Source organism: Pavona decussata, unplaced genomic scaffold (assembly GCF_977016875.1).
Source record: "Pavona decussata unplaced genomic scaffold, jaPavDecu1.1 SCAFFOLD_383, whole genome shotgun sequence".
NCBI classification, from domain to species: domain Eukaryota; kingdom Metazoa; phylum Cnidaria; class Anthozoa; order Scleractinia; family Agariciidae; genus Pavona; species Pavona decussata.
In genome coordinates this window covers 1,082,760-1,107,610 of record NW_028145756.1, presented here as the reverse complement: position 1 = coordinate 1,107,610, position 24,851 = coordinate 1,082,760, and the positions used below count along the sequence as shown (strand labels likewise).

Genomic DNA, 24,851 nt, shown 5'->3' with positions numbered 1-24,851 from the left:
CCCACGACGACTTACTTTTCTCCTCTGCTTGTTCTCGTTCGCTGGAGCTATCGAAAGATTCGAAAACGTTGCAGTATCATCTCAGATATTAGCGAATCGTGCTGCTGAATACGAACCTTTTGAAGCATTTTGTAACCAAAACACAACATTCCCGGGAACAAAGTCAAGTAGAGTGACGTCATTATGCGGTAAATTAGGTCCCAGTCCCGTGACATTTTTTAAAGGAAAAACAGGAATTTTTTCCCCGAAAAAACTGGTTTTCAAAACTTTTAGAGAAGTTTTATTCTTAAAATCGATTTGTACACACATCAAACTCTTAAACACCGGGAAAATTTTTTTTTGTGCCATACACACTTTAAGCAGAAGAAAACACTGATGTTCCATGTCATAATGATATAACTGGGAGAAAAACAACTCTAAACACCGTGGGATGTACCCTACCGTTACTAATTTTCGAGAGAACTAAATTTCAATTTTGGCATTCTGCTGGGAAGCCAAGCACAATAAATGGATTATGGTTTCTGTGCAAAGATTTTCAAACTAGATAAAAAGAAAAGGCCCATCCACATTGGAGTAAATAAGGGATAGTCCGTAAACTTCGCAAAGCTACTTCGTTTTCGCTAGCATTGCAAATACACTTTGCCAATTCAAAAGCCCCCAAGCTCAACGAATCTAAGCAAACGACGCAAAGCCAGATATTTTTACTTGTTTCTTTTTTGCATTCAAATTCGCTGCTTTGGTGGCTCGAAGCATTCTGTGCAATATTCAATTAACCACAAAATACTTACATAACTGAAGAGTATTTCCCAAGTGGAAGTCGACCAAGGTTTTTGCACGCTATAGACCTGAAAGGGATTAGATTATTATTTTACATTTGTCCCAAAATTTTGGGTTTGTTTGTTGTTGTCTTTCTTGCTGTTGCTGTTTGCTTATTTCCATTTTGTTGCTGTTGTTGTTTTTTTTTTCGGTAAGAAAAATATGATAAAAGTTCATTTAGCATAAACAGGACTCAAAATATATGAGCCGTGTAGCACCCATGTAATGCGATAGAAATGGAATGAAATCATTTTTGAGTGCAAAAGTGAGGACTTCTGTCCTTATAGTTCCCCAGGTAGCTATTTCTAAGAAGTAAATTTGGTTTGTCGAGGTCAAAGTAAAATCTTTGACCTCGGTGGGATTTGAAGCCACGACCCCTGAACTAGGTCACCAGCGTTCTAAACAACTGAGCATTACACGGGTGCTACGCGGCTCACACACTCAGTTGTAGTACTTGAATATCCCTGTTACCGCAAATTAAATACCTTAATTTTCACGACCAGCTCCGACACTTTAAGTCAGTTAGTTTGAGTGCTGATAATCTAGTCAAGTGGTCGTGGGATCAAATCCCACCGAGCCTCTGACCTCGGCAAACCAAATTTACTTCACAGGGCTAGCAGTCCAGGGAACCATAAGGATAGAAGTCCTAACCTTAGCACTCAAAAATAAGTTAATTCCATTTCTAAACAAGACTTAGCCGAGCTTTTAATTTGTTGCTGTAGCTTGCTTGAATTGTTTTGTTTTGTTTCTCAATCTTTATTTGCTTTATACGTTTTTCAATCCTAAACACACTCTCGATACCTGCAGGAATCGATGCTTATTTTACCGTACATTATATCACTACGTAGCGAACTTAGCCTTAGAACTGCGCGTGTAGTATTAGATAAATGCGTTTGGTGATTTATTTGATTTATAATATATGATCATAAATTGTATTGGTACTTACACCTTGATGTCAGGTGTCATTTCATTGAATATACCATCTGGCAGTGAGGTCAGTGGATTATCGAAAAGAGTTCTATGAAAAAGAATCAGCGATTGCCCTCAATAACACAGGAACCCTGAACTTCAAAACGCAACAATGATTACGTTTTCCACAGATGTTAACCAAAACTACTTGGCTAGCCAAAGAACCGTGGAAAAGAGAAACCTAAAATCCCGGGAACGAGAAACGAGATCGCTCTTAGAAAGCATCGCAGCTCAAAATTCTTGTGTTAATGGTAAGCACCTTAAGAACGATTAATAATCAAATCATTGAAAATCTAGTATCGTGAGAAAAAGGTCGTAAGCAAAAACATAATAATAGGATGATTCAGGAACAAGAAATGGAAACCATCCTCAAACGGCTCAGGCTCTTAAACTGGACACGTCAGTTGCAAGTACTGGCCTACATGGTTACAAAACTAAATCTCGGTTTTTTTGCATTAATGTAATATTGAAACTCTTTGGTAAGTATTAGTGCCTTTCAATATGTACTTTGAATTAATTTACCCAGACGACTTCCTAGCGTAACGGCAAGATGTGAAAAGCCCAAGGCACGTTATTGCGATGCAATTTTGGAATTAAGTTTCGTATGCTCAAAAATACTTACAGCGAATTAAGATGGTGGAGTCCCCTAAAGACTTTGTCTTCGATATGTTTGATTGCATTGCTATGAAGAAACCTAAAACAGTACAAGTGACATTCAGTTAATATTAACCAAGAAATCGGCGTCGGATTTTAAATTATTATTTTTCGGTGTCCTTATTTGAATTAATTCTGGAATTAGATTGAGTACCAAGAGATAAATATCTGCTGGAAGTTCAAGAGATGACGCTTAAATTAACAGCCTCACTAATTTAAATCAAGACGTTCCACTATAAAAGGACCGTAAATGGTTCGAACCCAGGACTCATGTAATAAGTAAGTAAATTATGATCATCCGGGTGAGTGCAAACCTAAGAAGGACTGTTTAAGGTGACACTGACTGACGTTTCGACAACCTGCGCCGACGTCATCTTCAGAGTCAAAGGACCAGGAGAATTAGGACCAACTCCTTCGCTTTTCATCTTTGGGTTGAGAATGTCAAAGAAGTCATCTTGCAGTGATAGAACGCTGTTGAGTCCACTGTCCTGGGTAATAGATATTCTTCAACAATCCTTCATCAAAAAAACTGACACTGCTACCTCGCATTCCCTGACTCGTGTAGCCGGCTTTTACTACACTTGTGTGTTTCGTCGTTCTTCGATTCATGGCGAGAATATTTCTTAAATTGCATTCAGTTTTCTAGATTTCGGTCCGAATTGTGTCCGTGTTTTTCTTTGGGTCTTCTTTTTAGCTAAGTTAAAGCACCTGGATTTGACAAAGTCTCTGCACGAGTACTCAAGGACAGCTTACCAGCAACTCTTCCATCAATCACAAGTGTCATGAATAGTTCTTTTCATCCTGGAAGCTTTGCAAGGACATGGAAAATTGTAGAGGTGACCCCTACACTACAGTAAGGTCATCCCGAAGATCCGTCCAACAATCGACCAATTTCTCTTTTGCCTATACTATCAAATGTGTCTGAGCGTCTGACCTCATGAAACCTTTTTGAATACCTAAAACAGTAAACAAGAAGCTGGCCAAAACTCAAAGTGGTAACTGCAAGATTTATTCACCTTGAAATGCTCTTAACCATGTTATAGATGACCTGTTGCAGGCAACTGATGATGAAATGATCTCGGCCATCGTTTTACTTGGCATGTCAAAGGCCTTGGGCAGCATTATACATGATCTTTTGTTACAGAAACTTCAAGTACTGGGTGTCACCTCCCAAAGTCTCGACGTATTCCATAGTAACCTTGTTGGCCTCATTCAAAGAGTACGCATCCAAAATACCATCTCTGATGCACTTCCATTGAAATACCTCAGGGATCAATAGTGTGCCCAGTCCTGTTCACCATTGTAAATCGGCGTGTTAAGTTGATGATTCTAAACTGTACTTATCCTGTCCGTCATCTGGTATAACTACTGCAACTGACAATCTAGATGCGGACCTGGAAAGCGTCTCCAGATGGTGCTGTCCAAATTTATTATTACTAAACCCTGATAAGATGAAAGTCCTATCAATTTGTGTGCCCAAATTTGCGTTGTCAAATCAGATCAGAAATACTAGACAAGACTCTGAGATGCAGTCGAACTACCGATCATCTGTCATTTACATACCTCGGAGCTAGGCTCTGGAATGATCTCGAAACTGTTAAATGTAGGAAGTTTATAGAACAAGAATCGTCAAGCTACTTTTTTCTGATTAATATATGAATTTTTACCCAATCAATCCAATCCATTGTATTTCTTTTTCTTTATTTTTTGTATTTTGCCAATTTTTTTTGTGTACTTACTACTTTAGTTATTTGGTTATATATGTAGTTATGTAGCTTTGTAACTGAAAAACCCCTGTAGGGAGTTACAGTGAAGTATGTATGTATGTTCGTAAGTTCTTGAATTTCGTGAAGGTTAAATTGAAGAAATTTCTCCAACATTATTTATTTGAAACTCTACAGTTAAGCTTCGTCATCGTGTGGGTTACTTTGTAAACTGTAACTTTTACATGAAGCTACTTAATATGAAGCTGCAGTTCTTGTTAGCCATGCACGTTGATTGAAACATTTCTCAGCCGGTAGTTTTACAACGGTAGTTGTTCATATTCTTTACGAGTAAAGTCATCCGATCATTAGATCTAATAACTCTAATGGATCTAAATAACGCTTTACTCTGTTTACTCACAACGATCGCAGACTCGGTACTTCATCAAAAGCATCTTTGGGAATAACCCTCAGATTATTCTTAATCATCATCCTGTGAAAGAAAAAAAAAACGGATCTGGAACAAAACTAAGTTACTCAATCACTGAATTAGACCGTCTGTCCTTTGTTTATATGAGAAATAGACAACCCTTCCGTCAAGTATCATAATATTAAATTATTTTCATAAACAGAATAAAGTAAGTTGATATAAGAAGTTGTTTACAGTCTGCGTCACAGTAATCCACTAGTTTTATCAGTTTGTTCTCACGACCACAGTATTGTCCAGAAATGATGTATAGACGCAGCAGTGAAACAAACTTACAAAGTGGCTAGGTGCTTCAGTCCAGCGAATGTGCGTCGGCTGATATGAACGATGTTGTTGAAATTTAAGTTCCTTGCAAAGAACGAGAAGCAAAAACAAAGGAAAGATGTAGCTGAGTCAATAAAGTATACCGCTTCTTGAAGACTCGACTCCTGAGATTTATTTACGTAATTGTCAATAAGGGGTCAGAAAGGGCGCCAGGGGCAAGGGTAAAAGAAATTACAATAAACTTCGATAAATTAGCCGTGAATACATGCATACTCTCAATTCGCTAACCTTTTTATTAATTTTGTAGCTCAGTTAAATAGCTAACTTCCAATGTTGTAAGTCTAACCCATATCCCTTGACAACGTCTGAGGACCTAATATTATTTATCAAACACATGTAACTTACAGAACAAGTGTTGGATCAGGGAATCAACTCTGCAGTGTGTGATACAGTTCTAAAGTGAACCCATGAGTTTCTTACTGAGTGTTAGCATTAGGAAGGAAATGGGATACCTCACGAGGGAAAGAAAAAATCTCTTCAACTCCAGCGGGGAATCGAACCAACGACCCCCGCATCTGATCAAGAGTTGTACTACCGACTAAGTTACGAGGCGAGACGGGAGACAGTCACGGGTGATTATCGCGATAATTCGACAATGTGAATATGTAGGGTACAAATGACTGTTGTGTTGCAAGAAGTATATGATACAGTTACGAGTAATACTGCAGTAAAAAAAACCCTATATTTAATTGGGATTAATTTTCCCATGATTTGCTAAAAATCCTGGGCCCAGTTTTTCAAAGCCCGATTAAGCTAATCCTGGGTTAACGTGAAGTTTGATCCGAGTTTAATTACTAATCAATAAGTATTTTTCCAAAAGATTTTTGTCCATCAGTTTTGACTTAGACTTTTCTTTACTTTGAGCTTAAAATCAGCTTTAAAAACATTTTTAACGAGCGAGATACAGACCTCGGTTAACTGTTAATCGGGGATTAGCGTTAATCGCCTTTGGAACAACCGGGCCCTGTTTTTTAGTACTTGTTTTGAACGTTACCATCGTGCTCCAGGTAAAAGGTCAGAAAAAAGGAATGTGTTGTTTCTCTGGCTATTTTTATTTTCACTTACAAAAGAAACATGTTGTATCCATGAAACATGTTCTCTGGTATGGACTCTATTTTGTTGAAGGATAAATCACTGCAATACAACGAGAAGCTAGGTTAACAGTCACTCAATAAGCCAAGGTGAATCTAAAGAAACCAACTTATAACATATTGTTTGGCCATTGGTGCCAATGACGGCCATACTCCTGTTGCTAAAAGAACGAATGCCTTTTAATCCGGTTGATCGGCTCTGATATACCCTTGATATATGGTAATATGCGTAGGTTATTAATGGCGTCCCGTGCATTTTGCTGCAAATTGTTGAGGTGATTGTTTCGATTTGCTACCATCAATAATAAATCGCTTCGGGTTACCATTTGTCACAAATGCAGAGGTTACATGCTTTATTTTCTTTAGGTCATTCATCGCTTGAGCATGGAATATTTTTGGCGCGACTGGTCAAGGATTTTTAACAGTCCTCTTGTGCATGACCTGTTGGTGCTAGTCAAACACCAGATATCTCTCCGTATGGGTGGGTAATACGGTAGACTTTTGTTGAAAGTTGGCCAATATCTTGTCGACGGACAGTGACGTCAAAAAAAAGATATCTCGCGGCCTGTTTCCCTTTCAACTGTGAATCGGATCGATTACTCAACACACACGTCGTCGACATTAATGTTTCAAGAAGCACGGTTGGACGAGGGAGGTAGATAATGCTCGTTTTTTCAGATCAGATTGGCCATGACAGCTGACAAGGAGAACCCATGGTCATGAAAGATCTGGAGCAACGAGCATTATCCACCTCCCTCGCCCCCCTGATGAAGGATAAAAGTTTAGCCAAAGCGTTGTATCTTTAAACACTTAATTTGATATGTATATTTTGTTTAACCAGAGTAATGTTTTTTTTTCTTATCATGTTGGAGGCCTTTAGCAGCGACGAAGGTGAGGTCAAGAAAAGACGCAACTTCAAAATTAAATTCTTGTTGAATAATTTCCTCTAAATTACTTCATGGAAATTCTGACTTATTGCCTGAAAGAACGTACAAACTATCCAGGAGCTGAATTCGTAGGGACGGCTTTGAAGATCAGAAAGAGACAGGATTAAGATTAAACAACATGTGTCATAATTTTTTCACGTCTTCAAAAGGACCTGGAATTTGGACATCTGCCTTTTCTTATAAAGGACCGCAAAGAAATGTACCACAGTGTATAACAAATGTGCTGGGCCAGTGGTTGTTACTTGTTAAAACCATTGTTTTCTGGCATTTTTGTTGCTATTGCGTACGGTCCCCTACATGCCGCTCAGTTAAAACTTTTTTCCGACTTTTAAACAAAAAAGTTTTCAAGGAAAAGATTGACAAGTCTCGCCGTACAAAAAAAGTATGAATTTTAAAATGCTAGGTTGTAAAGCATAAACCTACCCACGTACAACCAACCATAGAATTTTGTATAGGCAGAGTCGACGACGACGTCAACGAAGACGTAACGGAAAAATTCAATTCCTGCTCTATGAAAAACCTCGCCGGATAGTTCCAAGTAATTTAGTTAAACAATCCTGGAGCCAACTCGTTATGGCTGCCATGAAGTTCAGGAAGAGAAAAAAAATTAATCATCATGTGTTAACGCTCTCAGAAAAAATCATTAAATTTGGTCGTTTCAGGTATAGAGAACGGCAAAGAGGTTTATGAAAAAAAATATCTATGTGTCGTTCTTGGGGCTGTAATAATCGTCTCTGCTTAAGGGCCCTTTGTATGGGCCGTTTGCATGTGACGCCATAGCGGCCATGTTGGTGGATAGGAACAATAATATTTTTCCTATGGAGTTAATTGCCATTTTTATGCAAACTATGTGAGAAAAATTTCTTTTGTTTTGTCTACCAACATGGCGGCAATGCAAACCACCTTTCGCGCATTTTACAGGAGTATACTTAGTGACCCGGTCTTTGTAAACAAGGAAGGCTGGAGTTGACTTTGTTTTGACAAAAACCTCATCTTTAAGCATGTAAATCATTCTGTTCTTATGCTAACCAGTTTTCATTTACATATGAAACGTACTGAAGCTTGCATCAAAACAGAGTCAAGTCCAGTTGTGCGTTTCTCAAGGCTTCCGAAGAGGTTTCGTGCCCGAAAAGTATTTTTATCCCTTTTCAACAGATTGACAGTTGTTTTTGTACAAACTAACTCAATCTTGGAAAACTTAAAATGCTTTTGCTTTCAAACTTATCAAAAAATTGAAGTTTTGGTAGTGAATTTTTTGCCATGTAAAATAGGTTTTCGGGTCCGAAATCTCTAAGGAAGTTTGAGAAACGCACGCTTGGTTCCTAAGCGCACAACTGTAAAATAGATTATTGGTTACTTTTGTTCAACTTACAGAAATGCTTTCACGGTGATTTTCCGAAATGTAAAGTATGGCAAATGGGTTATCTCATTATAAGCCAATGACCTGAAAATTGAATTGCCAATCATATCATTATGAACAGCATCATCATCTATCCGGTAAAAACCACCAATAACTGATCATCTTTTATTGCAAAATAATCGCATGTATCAAAACAACACTTAAGGGAGAGGGGCGGGGCAAAAACAACAACTTTTGAAGGTCATCAGGAAAAACGTTTTCAATTCAATGGTTAAAAACGTGATATCAAGATACTAAATAAATAAATAAATAAATAAATAAATAAATAAATAAGTAAATAAATAGATAAATAAATGAATAAATAAATGAATAAATAAATCAACCAGGATGACACCTGACAATCTGTTACGACTGGCAAACCTGTGACCCTCAGATTCCGGATGGAATTGAAATTTGAAAATGTTGGCTTTTGAGCGGATCGGAAAACCGAAGTAGCCGGAGAAAAACTTCTCGTGGGAAGGACGGGAAATTACAACGAAGTGAACTGACATGTGACGCCGAGTCGAGGAATTCGACTTCTGGGGTGAAATGTGAAATTCTTTTACGAAATAGAGCGTACATCAAAATGGCTTAAATAAAATAATGGCTAAAAGAACTTATAGGACATTAACTTAAAGAAGGAGCTTAGTGTACTTACAGATCCCAAAAATGTATCACTCCAGACTCTCCGAGACGAGATATATCCGTTATATGATTTCTGCTCAGATCACTAAGGAAAAAAAGAACCCAAATGGGTCTAGCGAAGGGAACATACATAATATGTACAAATAACTGTTTTTAAAAATATAAATGCGTTGTTTATAGTACCAGTTTACTTAGCTAGCCCCATTGAGGCTAGCTTACAGGCAACTTCACTCAAATAACTGTGTTGGGCTAGGTAGGAGACTGGGAACTACGCTTATACAGTAAACTTATAACAAAGAACGATCCCGGAACAATTCTGGGCTCCAGCCGAGCAATACGTTCCTATCCTCCTTTCTTCCGAGAAGCTCCTTTCTCCGCCGTAGTTGCCCAAGTTTATGACAGTTTACTACGTCACACCCATGTAAGATGATCGTTTTATCCGAGCGCAAAAGGGATCCATTTTTAAACCGCAAAGTCTGCCGTTCTTTTTGACGCAAAAAACTGATAGAGGACAACAATTTTCATTAAACACAAAAAATTAATAAGAAACGAAAACATATTCGCGCTTTAAGAAATCGTAAACATAAACTCAGCCATGAGGTGCATCATTTCCAGGATACTTACCATTTTGTGAGATAAGAAGGGCCTGTCAAATCGGGAACTGACGTCAGCAGATTTCCCCTCAGCCATCTGTGGTAGGAAAATGATACACAAATAATAATAATAATAATAATAATAATAATAATAATAATAATAATAATAATAATAATAATAATAATAATAATAATAGCCGTTTATTCACAAATCCAAGTGAAAAGAAAATACACTCATCAATTGTGCTTATTGTGTTATCGTATTTATTTACTAACTTATCATGTGGTCTTCTTTCTCATCTGTACTTACTTTTCTAATGGTCATCTTTGAAACTTTTTTATGTCTGTTCTATCCGTTAAACAAAATTTAGTGGACAGTTTTTCAGAACGAACAAACAAATTTTTGAAAAACAAATAAGAAAAAGATTTTAAGAATTTACCTAAATAACAAATCAAGAATTTTTGTTTCTACCTAAGCGTTTCCTTTGGACAAATTTTGGAATAATATATAAAGAAACTGTTTGGGCCAGTTATTTAAACAGATTCTAACTTAGGCTGCGATTTAAGACAATCAGTTGACCTCCAAATCTGCTTATAAGTGGTTTAATTTTAAGTAAATAAATAGTTTTCTAGTCTGGGATGCAAGCCTTCTTGTTACCATCAACAGCAGACGATGTTTAGATATGACTGTTGGCAAAATTGAAAATGGCTTAGAACGTGGTTTTGTCTCTGTTAAACACCGTTTAAACTGTTTAATGTTTAATGTTTTGGGTTACATACTTCTAGGATCAGAAATGTTGAAGAAAGTAACAGAAAGTGGCCTGTGATGGTAAATATTAAGGAAAGATGGTAAATAAGGATGGTATAGCAATGATGTTATATAAGGAAAGGTGGTACAAATTAAGCTCGGAAATGAAAGGAGGCAGATTAAATGCAAATGCCAAGCGTAGTACGCAAGAGATTTTACCTAATACAAGTAACTACTGACTAAGTAATCAAACAACCTCACTTACATTCTACTGAGGTTGATAAATCTTCTGAAGGTTCCACTGGCTATATCCCTAATCTCGTTGTCTTCTAGAAGCCTATGGTCAATGAAAATGAAAAGGAAAGCAAGAGAAAACCATAGATGGTTAAAAAAAAAAAAAAAAAAAAAAAAAAAAAACTAGGAAAACTACTGAAGCGTGCACACATAACCGACCGGTTTGCCTGGAATTAAGTACAAAATTTACGAGAAGACATTTATCCCTCTCTGTTTGTTTTGTTTTCTGTTTCTCGCTTCGCCATTTATGGGTAGTGAATTTCAATTTCAGTAAGTAAAATAATCAAAACTTTGTAAGACAAGGTCAAATGTGTGTTAGAGTTAAGAAATGTTCTGGAAAAAAAATGACCATTGCGGCAAGCAATTTAGTTCTTCATGCTAAAGAAGCTTTGAGGTGGAACTACTTACAGAGTGATCATTTTATCACCGGGTCCTTCTAATGCTCCCGGCTGTAAGCGAGACAACTTGTTCGAAGAAAGGTCTCTGCAAGCAAACAGTTAACTTTATATTTATAACAATGTGGTAGATGCACTTTATATCAAGTACAAAATTCGTCAGTAGTTTCTGAGCTGGGCGCGAGAAAATGAGGCAAAACGATTCAAATTAAACAGTCAGTGATAGGACAAGGTCGAAGTTGCTATGCCAGTTAAAGCTCAAGTGATAAGCGCAAGCCCAAGATCGCTTATGTCAACCAAGAAACGGGATCGATGTATTTTTAGGTTAGACATTAGCGCAATCGCAAAGGAAAGCACAAAAAAATTATACTAACGTTGTGGTGATTTTTAGTGACAACTATAGAAAAAGCTTAGATGTTTCTTCCTCTCATGTAGGGCCTCCTCAGACGAGGCAAATTGTGATTGATGACTATTTGCAATCGACAACTGAATGGAATCGACTACTATCAGTGTTCGGAAATGCGTTTCCACACAAGAAAAGTTTAGTTATTAATAACGTGCATGTTTTGAGGGAACCTGGAAACGTGCTTGTAATGCGAATGTGTACATCGTGCAGAAAATGGAGGCCGCTGCTGTAGGTAACTTACCCACAGACGGGAGAAAGTTGATAACAAAACTGCTGAGTTTGCTATCCACAACTAAAGTAGTGTTTCTTTTGAAAAGGAAAACTACTGTTTTGCAGCGTGATGCTGTTAGTGAGTTCATATGTGCTAGATGCCTTAATGTGACAGCGTGATGCTGTTAGTGAGTTCATATGAGTCAGTACGTGACTGTGTAGCCGTGCTATGCGGTTCCAGTCGATACCCACAATTTGACCCCTGCTCACCATAGAGTCTCCAGTAGCTCAGTGGTTAGAGCATCCGACTAGATCACAGAGAGTCGTGGGTTCAAATCCCATCTGGGACTCGGATTTTTTTCCGAGTCTTCGTTTCTCCTACTGTTTTGTCGACGATTTTATTTTTCACCAATTGTAGTCGATAACTTGATTCACACACGAGATGTTTTGTCATCGATAACTTTTTGTTATCGACAACTAAAAAGTTATTGATAACAATTTCCCTCGTCTGCGAAGGCCCTTAGTTGATTATGACTACACTTGCAATATCGCCGTTCCATCAGATGGGCTGCTATGTGATCTTTTTATTTGATTGTGTTTGGGCGTACGATGCCAGTAAAAATCATGGAAGCTCTCCTAAGAAAAGATGTATACTAAGTATTGTTTCTTAAGAATAGTCTATTGTTATGGTGACAATAGACTTTTGCTATAACGACAACAGACTATTATTATTATGACAGTAAATATTGTTATAACGGACAAGTCTATTGTTATAATGCTTTTGATAATGCTTTTTTTTCTTAAACATGCCCTCGATTTTCCATAGAAATAAAGAGATTTTAAAATTTAGCTTCAACAGACAATAAAAATTAGATGTTTATTGGAAAACATCTCATACATATAATAGTTATCGGGACTTTAAAGGAGGTTAAGACTAGTGGTTTAGGGTTCGGGCCCTAGGCCCGAGAAGATCAGGGAATAAATAGAAACAAGATAAGACACGTTTTATGTCCTGGCCACTAAGAAGACGTTTTTGGGTGGTCACTACGCACGCGTTGCAGGTACTTAAAACAATGAGATGGGTACTCAGGAAAAATCCAAGGGAATAAGGGATTGACAAGAAGTCACTTGGAGTACAATCCATGCAAAAGAGGCAAAAATGCTGGGGCTATTTGCGCTTTAAGGGTTTGTTACAATGTCGAAAGAGTGAACCTGACTGAAGAAAACAGACCTTGGGATAAGAAACAAAATTAGCAATACAACGCTTTTCTTGATTTCTTTATAGCTGGTCTACTTACAGGTTGGTCAAATTTTTCATCATTCGAAAAGTCCCACTCTCAATGTACGTCAGACTGCCGCCTACCATGTTTCTATAGAAATAACATTGCATTATTATCACTATCATTATCATTATCATTATCATTATCATTACCATTAGCAATATTATCATTACCATTGTCATTGTTATTCATTTTGCTTTCAATCGCTATTCTCATTTACTAATAACACAGAGCTAATTCAAACTGGGTATTGGCATTATGGAAGCGAATGTCATGTGAAAACACATGACTGGCATCTTTGACCGTTACTATGCTGTTACTGGGAACAATAAATTATTACCTGTGTCGTTCTTATCCGGGACCTTGCATTTGGACTCCCTTCCATAGCGCCTTCCAGCGCTATGGCAATCTGCATGTTTATGGAGAAGGGAGAAGGGACGGGGGGGGGGGGGGGGGGGAGGGTTGACAAACCATGCAAAACACGGAAATATAACACATGCTATTCTGAATATTTATGTGATGGATCATTGTGAATAAGAGATAAAAATATCTGTTGTTCAATAAACACCTTTTGAAAAACAATTGTTTGAAAACAAGTTTGCAAAAGAGAACGTTGCCTTGTGCAATAATTTTTTTTATTACTGGTATGTGCGTCACAAGGGTATTGAAACAAATACAAATTTTGAAGTCAAAAACACATTTGCATTGGAGAGTAACATTTAAACAACAACATTCCTTTGTGCTTTTTGTTTTCTTGGTTCGTTTGTTTTTCTATTTATTGTTTGATAATGGGCCATTTTATAGTTGTGTGTTTAGTGACCTGGCCTAGGATTGGAAGTGTGGCAGGGGGTGTTTTAATACAAACCTCACTGTTTTTCATATGTAAATGCAACTAGTTATCATGAGAAGAGTTAACCTACATATGAAAAGCAGGGAGGTTTAAATCAAAACAAGGTCACCCCCACCCTCGCTTCCACTCCAGGGCCAAGTCACTAAGCACGCATCCCTAAATTGGCTTATTTGTTTTGTGAGTTGTTTACGAGTGTCTCCATATACCATGTTTAAAAAGTAATGTTTGTGACTACAGGTAATGTGTTGTTGCGGGCGTTACCATGATGGACGAGAACAGTAGTGATGAAGATGTTTTTGTGACTCAAAATTGCTTTTTGCAGATTGTATTCTTGATGAAATAGAAGATATTGTCAAGTTTGATACAGGAAATTTATGCGCAGACGATTTGAATGAAAAAGTGGTGAAGAGGAACAGAAAAAGGAGCAGGAGAAACTGATTTAATCGTGCGAAGCTTCAAGAGTCCGTAGAAACCTTTCTATCGTTGATGATGAAGAACTTAAAAAGAGGAAGGAATCGCGTATACCGCGTAATACGCGTATTAACACGACGTGGGCACTCCGCGTGTGGCGTGAATGGGCAGAGGAACGAAATGAAATGATGGAAATCATTGGAGACAGTGGAACACTTCCCAAAGTGAATCCCGATATTGTTTACATCACTGAAAGCGACGAACTGAATTATTAGTTGATTGTAGAAGTTTGTAATAAAAAGGATCCAGGGAGTGTTTACCCACCCATCACTCTTTATTAACTTTGCTGTGGTTTTCTAACCCTAACCCTAACCCTAACCCTAACATCTGAGAGACAACGGTCGGCCTGAGCTAAATGTGTTCACGGATTCATTTTTTAAGCATTTCCAGGACCGTCTTGATGCCAAGATGAAACGTTTGACGGGCTTAGTTGTTGGCTCGAAGGTAAAGGAAGCAAAGGCATTCTAGGAATACGAAGAAAACAAGCTTTGGGATCTCGGTCTGTTAGGAGACTAATCAACTACAGTGTAGTTTCCGCTGAAAAAAAAAAGTAACCTTGCGTACACGATTCCCCGAAAGGAGGGATTTATCTGTATAAATCCCCCATCGATAGCCACAAGTTAAATTCACCATCCCCGCTCTTCCCTGTTACGTTATCAATCCCTCCCGGAACTTTGAGTTAGTTGAATGTTCAACGGGTCTGTACGTAAAGTAAAGGATATAGAATAACAAAAGAAAACGTGTCAATCATGAAATTAATAGATGACAGTTCCTGCCAATGTTTATCTATTCCCACCTGTATTTTCAAAGTAACTTACAGAGAATCCATTCTTTCAAATCCATTAAAGATGTCTAACGTGAGAACAGGTCCAATTCCTTGATTTTGATCAGTTTTCCTGTAGGGAATAACGTTGTTTATGTGCATGGGAACACAATTCAAGCTGTTATTAGTGTGGTAAAGTAGGTATTAACCAACCAATATTTTGCTAATAAAAAGTGGTTGGTCTGGAGAGACTAAAGAGTGTCAGATTACTCTAAACAATTTTGCGGTGCTTGTTTTATTCCTGGCTGATCAATTAGTTTAAAACGACGTCACCTTATACTTTCATTTGACTTAATTTACCTTAGAAAACAGCCAACAAATTGTTTATACTCTCACTATTACTTTACTGACTATTTCAGCCCTGTAATTAGTAAAGTGATGTATTGTTCAACCATGTGGTCCATCTAATCTGCTACAAACATAAAGAAACTCCATATTGTTCAGAACTTTACTTATAAGATAATAGGGAACGTTAGGAAATATGGCCACGTCATTCCAGCCTTGCGCCAGTTTGAATGCCTGCCAGTCAACGATCTAGAAATTTATGTAGAGAACACTCAAATACAAATGTATGGATAATCTTGACTAGCGCCACCGTGTAGGTTTATTTAACGCACTCAGCTGCATAATCGCTCCACAATAAGCAAGAGATCTTGCAAATTCCGCCTTTTAGGACATCCTTAAGACAAGATTTAGAGTGACATGGACACGAACTTAAAACAGGTACCATCACCTAGCGCGTTCTAGAAATAATTGAAAACAGTGCAGTTCACTCACAAGTGGCGCAGCTGGGTTAAGCCTTTCAGAATCATTTTCAGATCACCAAATGAAAACAGGTTTTCCTGCAGATTGCTATAAGATAAAAGAACAGATACATTCACGAGATTAGAAGCATTGAGCTTTCATCCACCTGATTAATACCAAAGGAACCAATAGCAACTGTCGCATTTCTCATCACTGATATGGTTTTAAGGTCTTTCAGTAAGCAAGGTAAGTTGCGTAGTTAAGACTTGGAGACCGCTATCTAACACGACTGTTGTTATATTGCCAAGATTAGGAGTTTAACCCATTTCAATCTAGGGAAGCGAACTATTCCAATGTGGAATTTGAACATTGAAAAGCTTTGTTTGTGTGTGCAACTATTGAGCCTATGCGCGTAAAGTCATTGCCACCATGTTGGTGTACCGTCAACGAAAGGTTTCACACCAACATGGCTGGCACGCCACTGTCATGTGAATCTCTAGGGATTAGATGCACATGTTCCATTTCTGAAATTCATTGGATTTACATGTTAATGTTGAAGAAATTAGATGTTACCATGAGAACCATACTTCGACAGGCGGATTTTACCGAAGTTGAAAGTTTCTTGTTTCTAAATGTAAATAAATAAACTTCCTTACTGCAACCTTCATGTTTCGGGACCAAGTTAGTGTTCGTGTTTTGGTTTGATCACTTTTGGTCAATTCTGGCGATTTTTCGAAGTTTGGGAAATGTCAACAAAATAAAGATGATGGATCCAAATTGGCCGCCCTTTGAAAACATGACGGAACTGTCTTGACATGTGACTTTTACATCTGCTGTTGGAAACCTCAGAGGAAACAATTTTGGACGTGTTATTTATACCCTCCAGGCTTCATTACCATAGCTTGGATACTCCCAGAAATATTCATGGTAGAGGGCGGAATTCCACTCCTTTCGAGTTCCAGAAGGCTCGAAAGAAATCCTAGTCTAGATGGGATACAATGTGGAATACTGCTCAGTGCAACTACTCATCTTTGCTGTATTATTGTCTATAAACAAAACTCACATCCAGTGCACACTTTGTGGAAGATGAAATCCTCCTTCAATTTTGTTTTCACTCAGATTACTACAATGCAAGACCAGTTAAAGTCTAGTTAGTAATTGCAACACTTTGGCAGCAACAGTATAGCGAAGTGCAATCAGACGAAAATGTAAGAGGAACAAAAATCTATTTACAGTGCGACGCGCCTTACCGTGACCACCCAACAAACGTTCTTTTACAAGTTAGCCAATCAGGCTGCGCGAATTTGATTAACGGTCACGCCTCCTTGCAAAGTCTAACGGGCAAGTGACGCAAATTTGATTAACAGTCACGCCTCCTTGCAAAGTCCAACGTGCAAGTGACGCAACAAAGAATTATTGAAAACATGTCGTTTTGTATTTTATGGTTAACGTGTAAGAAAACGTTTGTTGGGTGGCCACGGTAAGGCGCGTTGCACTGTAAAAGTTCTGAAACATTTTTCTTTAAACAGATATCAATATGTTTTGCCAGATGAACAAAAATGACATGTTCTTACATAACAGAAAGTGACGTTAGTTTCCTGAAGGTATTCTGTGGAATAAACGTTAGGAGATTCCTTGAAAGGTCTCTGAGTAAAAAAAAAAATGATGCACACATAAATTAATATAGAACATCTTTTTTTTCGCTGCATCTTCAAGATAATTTTAAAAAGCTGACTAAGGCTATATATGGCAGACGTCAGTTAAGGGTATAAAGCACGAGATTTAGAGTTGCCTCTTCAAAGCTATCCGTTTGGTTCAAGGAAGGAAAATTACATCGCTCTTTTTATGCAATGAAAGAAAATCGGTAAAAGTCGGTTTAATTAAAATAATTGTTCTTCTTATGTTTTAAATTTTGTCCGTTTAGGTTCTCAGTGATGACATCGCCTCAAGACAACCCCAATCGCATTAGATTTTTATTATATTTGATCGACTGGCACATAGCAATGATGGTACCCTCGCATATACTGTATTTATTCGATTAACCGCCCACCTTCGAATAAGCGCCCACCTCGAATAAGCGCCCACCCTCGAATAATCGCCCACCCCACCCTCTCCCAACAACAACAACAACAACAACAACAACAACAACAACATTTCTGTATTAGCCCAGCGTGAAGTATGAGGAGAGTCAGTTGTGTTCCAAAATTGGTTTTAGATACGGTAGTCAATGAACTTTAATATTGTTTATGGCTTGTCTATGTTAGCTTTTACACTTTGTTTTGCATTGTTTTGGTATTCTCTAAAAATGTCCTCGCTTGCTGAAAATGTTGGGAAAATAATAAGCGCCCACCCTCGAATACGCGCCCATCCGCATGAGCCCAAAATTAAATAAGCGCCCAGGGCGGTTAATCGAATAAATACGGTAATAGTATTATCATCATGTTTACCTAAAGACATTTATCTTTTCTGAACAAAATTCAACTAATCGTACAGGAGAAATGGGAAGTAGCCAATTTTTACAAAACAATCGCAAATAAATTACAACGGGCGTCTAATGAGCACATATCACTTGCACTGTACTGTGTTTTTTTTTTTAAAAATGCAGAGATATTATTTGAAGCGACCATTTGGAGGGTGATTTACAATAAAAATCTTAATCTTCTGGATGCAAGACGTCAAGGCTGCCTTAAAGTTTTAAATTTCTTTTGGCCTAAATAAAGAGGGCGTCATAATGATGACTAGCTTAATAAAATGGTGGTCTTACGGCGTAGACTCACTGCCGACTTTCCGGGTTATTGATGTAGCACCATACTCTGTGTTAGAGGACCCTCATATACTACTCACATTCTCTTGAGTGAAATAAGGTTTGCAAAGGCAGCTTCATGGATGGATGTCAAGGAATTCCCTGAAAGTTGTCTGTAAAGAGAAACAAGAGAACAATGGTAAGTGAGTGAGAATATCTCTAGGTAACTCCATAAAACGTTCCCATGAAACATACAGCAGAATGGTGTTTGATGGGATCCCCGTCGGTACTTCATCAATGCCGAGACACTTCACTCGGATAAATTTTCCAAATGGACCGCAGGTGCACTTTAAGGGACACCGAGTGCTTCCTCGAGATACAGCAAGCCACAGGGCTGAGACTAGCAGCCTACGAAGAACAAACATGGCCAAAGAACAAGGTACTACCTGTGAACAGAAAAAAAAACAAGGCATCAAAAGGAGCGTGGCGTAGGTCTCGACAAAAAATGTCTAGGAATGATTTTTTTTACAATGCTTACATTTAAAATGTCTCACGTCAAGTAAAGCATTCACAAATCAAGCTTTATAACATCTGGTAAATGATTAGTTCAGAATTCCTGCAAGTTCGAACCTTCTATTTTTCCATAAGATGCACGCAACTTTCGAGGTTTCGCCATTCGAATATACTTAGATACTTTTGTTTAAACGGAATGTATCTTAGTTTCTGGTTCAGATTTCACTTAGGACAAAGTTTTCGATTATCCTTAACTTCCGCGACATTTTTGACGGATATGTTTATATGCTTATCCTTGTAAATTAACTTTTGAAGTACTTCAATTTATTAGACTTTTGTTTTATTTTTGTAATGCGCCTTTGATCATTCTATGTTAAAAGGCTTAGACTAACTCTCAGGTATTCCTTCCAATTTGAGAAAACGTCAGGACAGGACCTTATATAATCCAGGCTATAATAATTACAATCTTTAATGAGTTGCCAAATTCACCAAGGGTGCTTTGCAAATTCTCTTTTTGAAAGAACGACTAAAGTAGAATAAAAAACAAACATGTATATGCAGTCTTATGTTTTGAGAGAGAAAGTGAACAATGGAGTCTCAGCTGCAGGGATTGACGTGTTGTCGAAAGAAGAGAAAAAATGTACAGTTTATAGACCTTAGAAAATCCTGCTTGGAGCCGGAGCTGGGGTTTCGTAAAATATCTGATAGAACTTTGCTTAAATGTTTACTTACATTTGGCTCGTACTTTGTCGATGGGAGCAACGAGAAGCTTTGGGTTATGTCACATTAAGGAACAGCATGTCTGTACAAACGCAAAAGAAATAAACTCGTCAAAGAGCCCTGAAAAGATTTGGAGAAAATATTTCAACATACACTCGATTGAAGAAACGTTGCCGGGTATACGTAAAAGGTACAAACTTTGAACCATAAGACCTCACAGCTTTCTGGGAAACGTTTGACCTTTGAGCTTCTTTGCATTCTTCTTGCTAGAAAATAAAAGCACGTGCGGATTTTAAGGCTTAAAATTTTGTATCTGATTTCTCGTGGACAAGAGAAGAACACGAAATATGCGCATGCTAATAAGATCAACTCATAATTCCGTCAGGTCACATAGTACACACTTTGCACTGGACAACGTTTTTCAATGGAGTCTATATTTTGGGGTTCAATTTTATCCTTGGTTTATAACTAAGGATAAAATTGAACCCTCCTCTCAGGGGTGATGAAATAATCCCTGGAAACTCTAAATACTCAAAGGACCGATCAAGTGGATTGTAGTTTTGGGAAATGTACATGAAAGTCTCTCAACATACAAGAAATGAGCGGAATCTATTTTTTAAGTCCGAACGGCCAGAACTTTTTAAAGGAGACTATCTCTTTAGACGTTAGACTCAACTAGACTGCAGATTAAAGGTATTACTTCAGTGGTTCGTGGTTACGGTTCCCCCGAACAGAGAGGAAGAGAATGCCTTCAAGAGAGCAGACAGCTTTTTTCTAACTTATAAGTAATTATGGAGCAGGGGTGAAAGAGTATCGGGTAGGGTGAGAAGATAAAAAATATAAAAGCTTGATCTTCCGCTAAATTTTGACTTACTGATAGTATAGTTTATGGCGTGATCCTGAAGGTTAATTACCCGTTACACCTGCCTTAGATCCAAAATGAGGATTGTTTACAAGAAATTTTGTTTTTGGTTTTAAATGTACCTTGAAGCACAATCTGCAGAGAGATACTTTATTCAGTCGGACAGATAGCTTTCGCGTTATTGTGATTTAGCACGGTAATTGGCGCCCTACCCCTATGGTGAGACTACAACCACTAGTGTTTACTTGAATAAACGGACAGCAATTTTGGTAAGGCTACGTTAAGGTTCGCAACGAAGGAAGTAAAAGTTAAAAGTATGAAAGGATCGTCAGTCACGGAAATGGGTCTGGTTCTTATTTGACTGTATCTTATTTCAGGGGAATTGAAATTGTGTTAAGGGTAAATTTCAAGAAAACAGGGCAAAAATTGGGAATTTGAAACCGAATCCCAGCAAATGCATTTGTAGCTTTGTCTAACCTGTCAGTTCTAAGGCCATTTAGATTCGTCTCAGTTTCACTTTTTTTTGTCTTCTGTAAAGCTTGGAATTGTGTTTATAATACATGAAGCCCGAAGGGGCAATTTTAAATCATCTGGTTTCTTTAGTTTTTAGAGTCCAGCATCCCAGGTTTGTCTGTGTTTAATTCTGGGATTGTCACCTTCGTCAATTTCATCTGCTCATCTTCTTAGTTTTAATCACAGCTTCACAAAATCACCAGTTCCAAGTTCTCTTGATAACTCATTTGGTAGTTACGGTAGAAGTCATTTGTTCGTATCTCGTCTGGGCCTGATGTTTTCTCAGGGTTTCTTTTCACGACATCTTAGTTGCATACATAACTGAAACAGTCTTTCATCTATCATACATATTTTTTTTGTATTCAAGCCAGCGATACCATTACGAACCCTTGCGGAACTTTGTATACATTTTCTAAAGGTTAACGTATACCTTTAGAGGTGTCTCGCGTTCGAGCAATGTAGCGCGTCCGGTTTAAACTGTAGATACCTAAACCCCATATCAACTTAAAGTTTATAGAGCTGGCTTTCAAACTATACCAAGAATTTTGAAAGAAAATGAGTTGTCGAATTTTTTACGACCTGCAAATTACGAGCGTCCGAATCACCTTTTGAAAGCTACAAGTCAAAGCTAATTTTGTTTTTCGCTAATTTAATTTGCTTCTCAGTTTCCTGACCCAAAGCGCTAAAAAAACGTGCCTGCGTCTCGCCATATTCAAATGCAAATTCGTCTCGGAGAAAAAATATTTCGAAAGAGAAAATTCGCAGACACGATTTTGTTGTTTATATGTTAAACTAGCTACTTTCCAAATTTGAAGGCGAACTAACAAGTTCCCTTTGAGTATTAGCTCTTTAAAGTGTGCCCTTCAAGTGAAAAAATTGATTCGAAAAAAAACGTTTAACGTTTGACAATTCATTTTATTTCAAAATTCTAGGTGTCTTGATAGTAGCATGAGGCAAGTCAAAAGTTTAAAGAAAACGACAAAACGTTTAAGTTTACAAAACATCTTTCGACAGAAACTTCTGTCATCTTCAGTTAGTTAATGTACAAAGCGTTGGAAGTTGAATTTATAATAAGTAGACAAAAATGCTAATTATGATAAACGGCGACAACAAAATGAACATGAAACGTGACAATGTGAGAATTATTAGAATAATTTTAGATTTACATCGTGTAATTGCTGACTCAAGGAAGGTAGTTCTCTTTGAATATGAAAAGCCTCTTTTATCTTGAGTTGGAAAATGGTAGTGGCGTGATCTAAAATATGGAAACAATCTAATGAAGACAATGAACATAAGGCGAGACAATGTTCAGAATTCTGCAGATGTTTGAACATGTGAGAGGCCCTATCACTGGCTAAGTGCTCACGTGCGCGTGTGGAAAAATGCTGGGGTATTTCGCCGACATAACAGGCATTCCAGCCCGCACATGCAAACTTATACGCTACACGCGAACGGAGCCCGTCAGGGACGGTCTTTCACACCAAACATATTACCGATCTTAAAGGAAGAAAAAACTAGCTCGATATCTAAATCATTGCAATAGCGCTTATTAATAAAGAGACGAATCCTTTTCTGAGTGACGACAGAGAAATGGCCTATGTATATTTTCATATATTTACATTCATTTGAAACGAGGTTAGTAAGATATTCATTATATCTCTGAGGTTGATCATACAATGTTACCGTACAATGTTAAGTGAAACAAACCGAAGCCTTCTTCTTTTGAGTTGAAGTAGTGGAGCAGATGTGTTTTTGTTCATTTATCGCCGCTAATTAACTGACTTGGTGTGACGACCATGTAAACTTAGCATACGAAGCTGTCCTAAGCTTACTGTCTTTTTTTGTTTTTCCTTTTTATAATGCAGAATTTACAATGTCTAAGGAAGGAGATACTACTAGGTAAGTTATGTTTAGAGATGAAATTCACACTTTTAAACTCGATATTGCTACCATAAGCAATTAATTTTAGTCCATTTGTTTACTTTTCAGTGGCAGTGCAGATCTCGTTTCTCGGTCTACAAAGTAAGTAAGAAGCTTATGTTTTCACTCTGTAATCTCTGGCACAGAAATAAACAATTGTCTTTTAATGACTCCAAGTGTGTCTTGTATTTTTACTTGTTATTTTCTCATCTGTAGTCTAACATCGCGTGGTGGAAATCTTAATAGAGAGATTTAGCATCGCAAACGGCAAACGTCACCTTGCCATTTTAGTTTCACGTAAAATAGCGTGAAACTTTTGACTTTAGCTAATTTCGAAGCTGTTTTGTGACTCACTGCGGTGAGTTCATGAAGAAAAGCGGGTAAGGAGTGAGTTTTGAAGCAGTTTTAAACATGAAACATAATTTGCCCTAGTATGACTTGCCAGAAAAATTATTGGGGTACTTGTTTTCAACAATTAATTACTTATATGTATAAGAAAAAAAAGGAAGAAATACTTACGTAGTTCTTATGTAGACGACAAAACGCGAAATAGCTTTTTTTCACGTAGAAACGGCTTGACAAACGCGAAAAATGCAGGAAAATCGTGATCACGTTGTCATTTTTGCCGTTCGCGTTTCACGTATAGCCATACTTAATAATCTCTCCAATGTCAAAATGCACTTCGATTTTCGTGCCCTTTCAGCGTACTCGCGCCAGTCCATGATTTGTATGGCCTGGCGCGTCCTACCGAAGTCAGTGGTCCGTAGTCGTCCTATCTTAAAGTCCTTAATATGTGTCATTGACACCGGCCGAGGGCACACATTTTCCCTATAGGAAACGGGCTAGGTCGGTGAATAACATGTTTATTTTTTCTGTTTTTTTTTTTGGTTTTTAAGATGATGGAGGCAAATGATTCTGCGAACAGTGTACGCGCGCTACGTCGCACTGTCACTCTCTAGTTAAATTTTGCTTATCAAGTTGGAGAAAGCCGTGCGTATAAACCTCAGACAGAAAGGCTAGATTAACCATAAAACAGACTTAAAACATATCCTGGAGTACTCAAATGGAAAAAACTGTGACATTTCATAGCAAGCAGTACAGAAATAAACTAAAGAACTATTAGAAAAATTAAAAAAATCAACCGAATTAGTGTTCTTTGCAAGCTTTGTTTTGATGAAAATGAAATCGCACTTCAATTTTTACTTTAGCTCTTAACGAAAGTTGTCAAAAAAAAAAAAAGAAAAACTTTCAGTGCAAAACACTCACACATCTTACTCTTTACTTTTATTTCTTATTATTTTAAGTATTTGTGTTTGCTCTCTGTCAAGATTGTCACAAATTAATGCTACTGAAAATTAGACAAATCCGGCGAGAAGAATTTGTCAGGGTTTATGCCAACGATACACTGTGCCGGCGAAGCATTTTTTCAACTGTTTAAGCTCAGAATCAAATGTTCTTAACTGCAATAACATGGGACGAGATCAGAAAATGAAACTCCAAGGTAAAAAATGAACATGGACTTTAAAGCTGAGCTCAAAAGACTGCTCTGCAGTTAGTAACATTATTAAGCTTAAGTCAAATGACGTGTCAAAATCAAATGAATACTCGACTCTTTGGAGAAGAAGCAATCCTTTTATTCCATTACGAAGTTTTTCTTTCGTTTTACAACGTTTAATTTACTGAGCGAAATTTTTCACTTCAACATTCGTCGCTCCGGATCGGAGTAAAATG

At 37.6% G+C, this 24,851-nt stretch overlaps 1 protein-coding gene across 1 annotated transcript in view; it reads right to left on the bottom strand.

Annotated features, from left to right (window-relative positions):
• Positions 1-19,086, bottom strand: part of LOC146451872 (uncharacterized) — a 28,091-nt gene extending 9,005 nt beyond the window's left edge. The window contains exons 1-18 of the mRNA XM_085098538.1: positions 18,848-19,086; positions 18,694-18,765; positions 17,424-17,495; positions 16,913-16,972; positions 15,883-15,957; positions 15,101-15,178; positions 12,980-13,051; positions 11,079-11,153; positions 10,642-10,713; positions 9,660-9,725; positions 9,049-9,120; positions 8,364-8,435; positions 6,019-6,087; positions 4,906-4,977; positions 4,564-4,635; positions 2,408-2,479; positions 1,763-1,834; positions 789-845 (exon numbers count right to left, since the gene is read on the bottom strand). Coding sequence (XP_084954664.1) covers positions 789-845; positions 1,763-1,834; positions 2,408-2,479; positions 4,564-4,635; positions 4,906-4,977; positions 6,019-6,087; positions 8,364-8,435; positions 9,049-9,120; positions 9,660-9,725; positions 10,642-10,713; positions 11,079-11,153; positions 12,980-13,051; positions 15,101-15,178; positions 15,883-15,957; positions 16,913-16,972; positions 17,424-17,495; positions 18,694-18,765; positions 18,848-19,065 — 1,418 coding nt within the window. The 5' untranslated portion in view covers positions 19,066-19,086. The remainder of the gene's footprint in view (positions 1-788; positions 846-1,762; positions 1,835-2,407; positions 2,480-4,563; positions 4,636-4,905; positions 4,978-6,018; positions 6,088-8,363; positions 8,436-9,048; positions 9,121-9,659; positions 9,726-10,641; positions 10,714-11,078; positions 11,154-12,979; positions 13,052-15,100; positions 15,179-15,882; positions 15,958-16,912; positions 16,973-17,423; positions 17,496-18,693; positions 18,766-18,847) is intronic.
• Between the last annotated feature and the right edge of the window lie 5,765 nt (positions 19,087-24,851).